Source organism: Eurypyga helias, unplaced genomic scaffold, assembly GCF_000690775.1.
Source record: "Eurypyga helias isolate BGI_N326 unplaced genomic scaffold, ASM69077v1 C15037304, whole genome shotgun sequence".
NCBI lineage: Eukaryota > Metazoa > Chordata > Aves > Eurypygiformes > Eurypygidae > Eurypyga > Eurypyga helias.
Window position 1 is genome coordinate 1 of NW_010279552.1, and position 321 is coordinate 321.

General features: G+C 64.5%; 1 protein-coding gene across 1 annotated transcript; it reads left to right on the forward strand.

Moving 5' to 3' along the window:
- Positions 1-4: 4 nt before the first annotated feature.
- On the forward strand, positions 5-310 carry LOC104515847 (toll-like receptor 2; the record flags this gene model as incomplete). The annotated part of the gene is made up of 1 exon (XM_010159972.1): positions 5-310. A coding segment is annotated over one exon (306 nt), but the record flags the coding sequence as incomplete, so codon positions are not given.
- Between the last annotated feature and the right edge of the window lie 11 nt (positions 311-321).

Below are 321 nucleotides of genomic sequence, written 5' to 3' on the forward strand. Positions count from 1 at the left end.
GATCATCGACAACATCGTGGAGAACATCGAGCGGAGCGCCAAGGTCATCTTCGTCCTCTCCCGCAGCTTCGTCGACAGCGAGTGGTGCAACTACGAGCTCTACTTCGCCCACCAACGCGCCGTGGGGCTGGGGGGCGAGGACGTCATCTTGGTGGTGAAGGAACCCATCGACGCTCGGGGTTTGCCGCGGCGTTTCGCCCGGCTCCGGAAGATGCTGGGTACCAAGACGTACTTGGAATGGCCCCACGAGCCCGGGAGACGACCCTTCTTCTGGCTCCAGCTCCGTAGCCTCCTGGGTAGCCCCGGGGAGGTCGGTGCCGG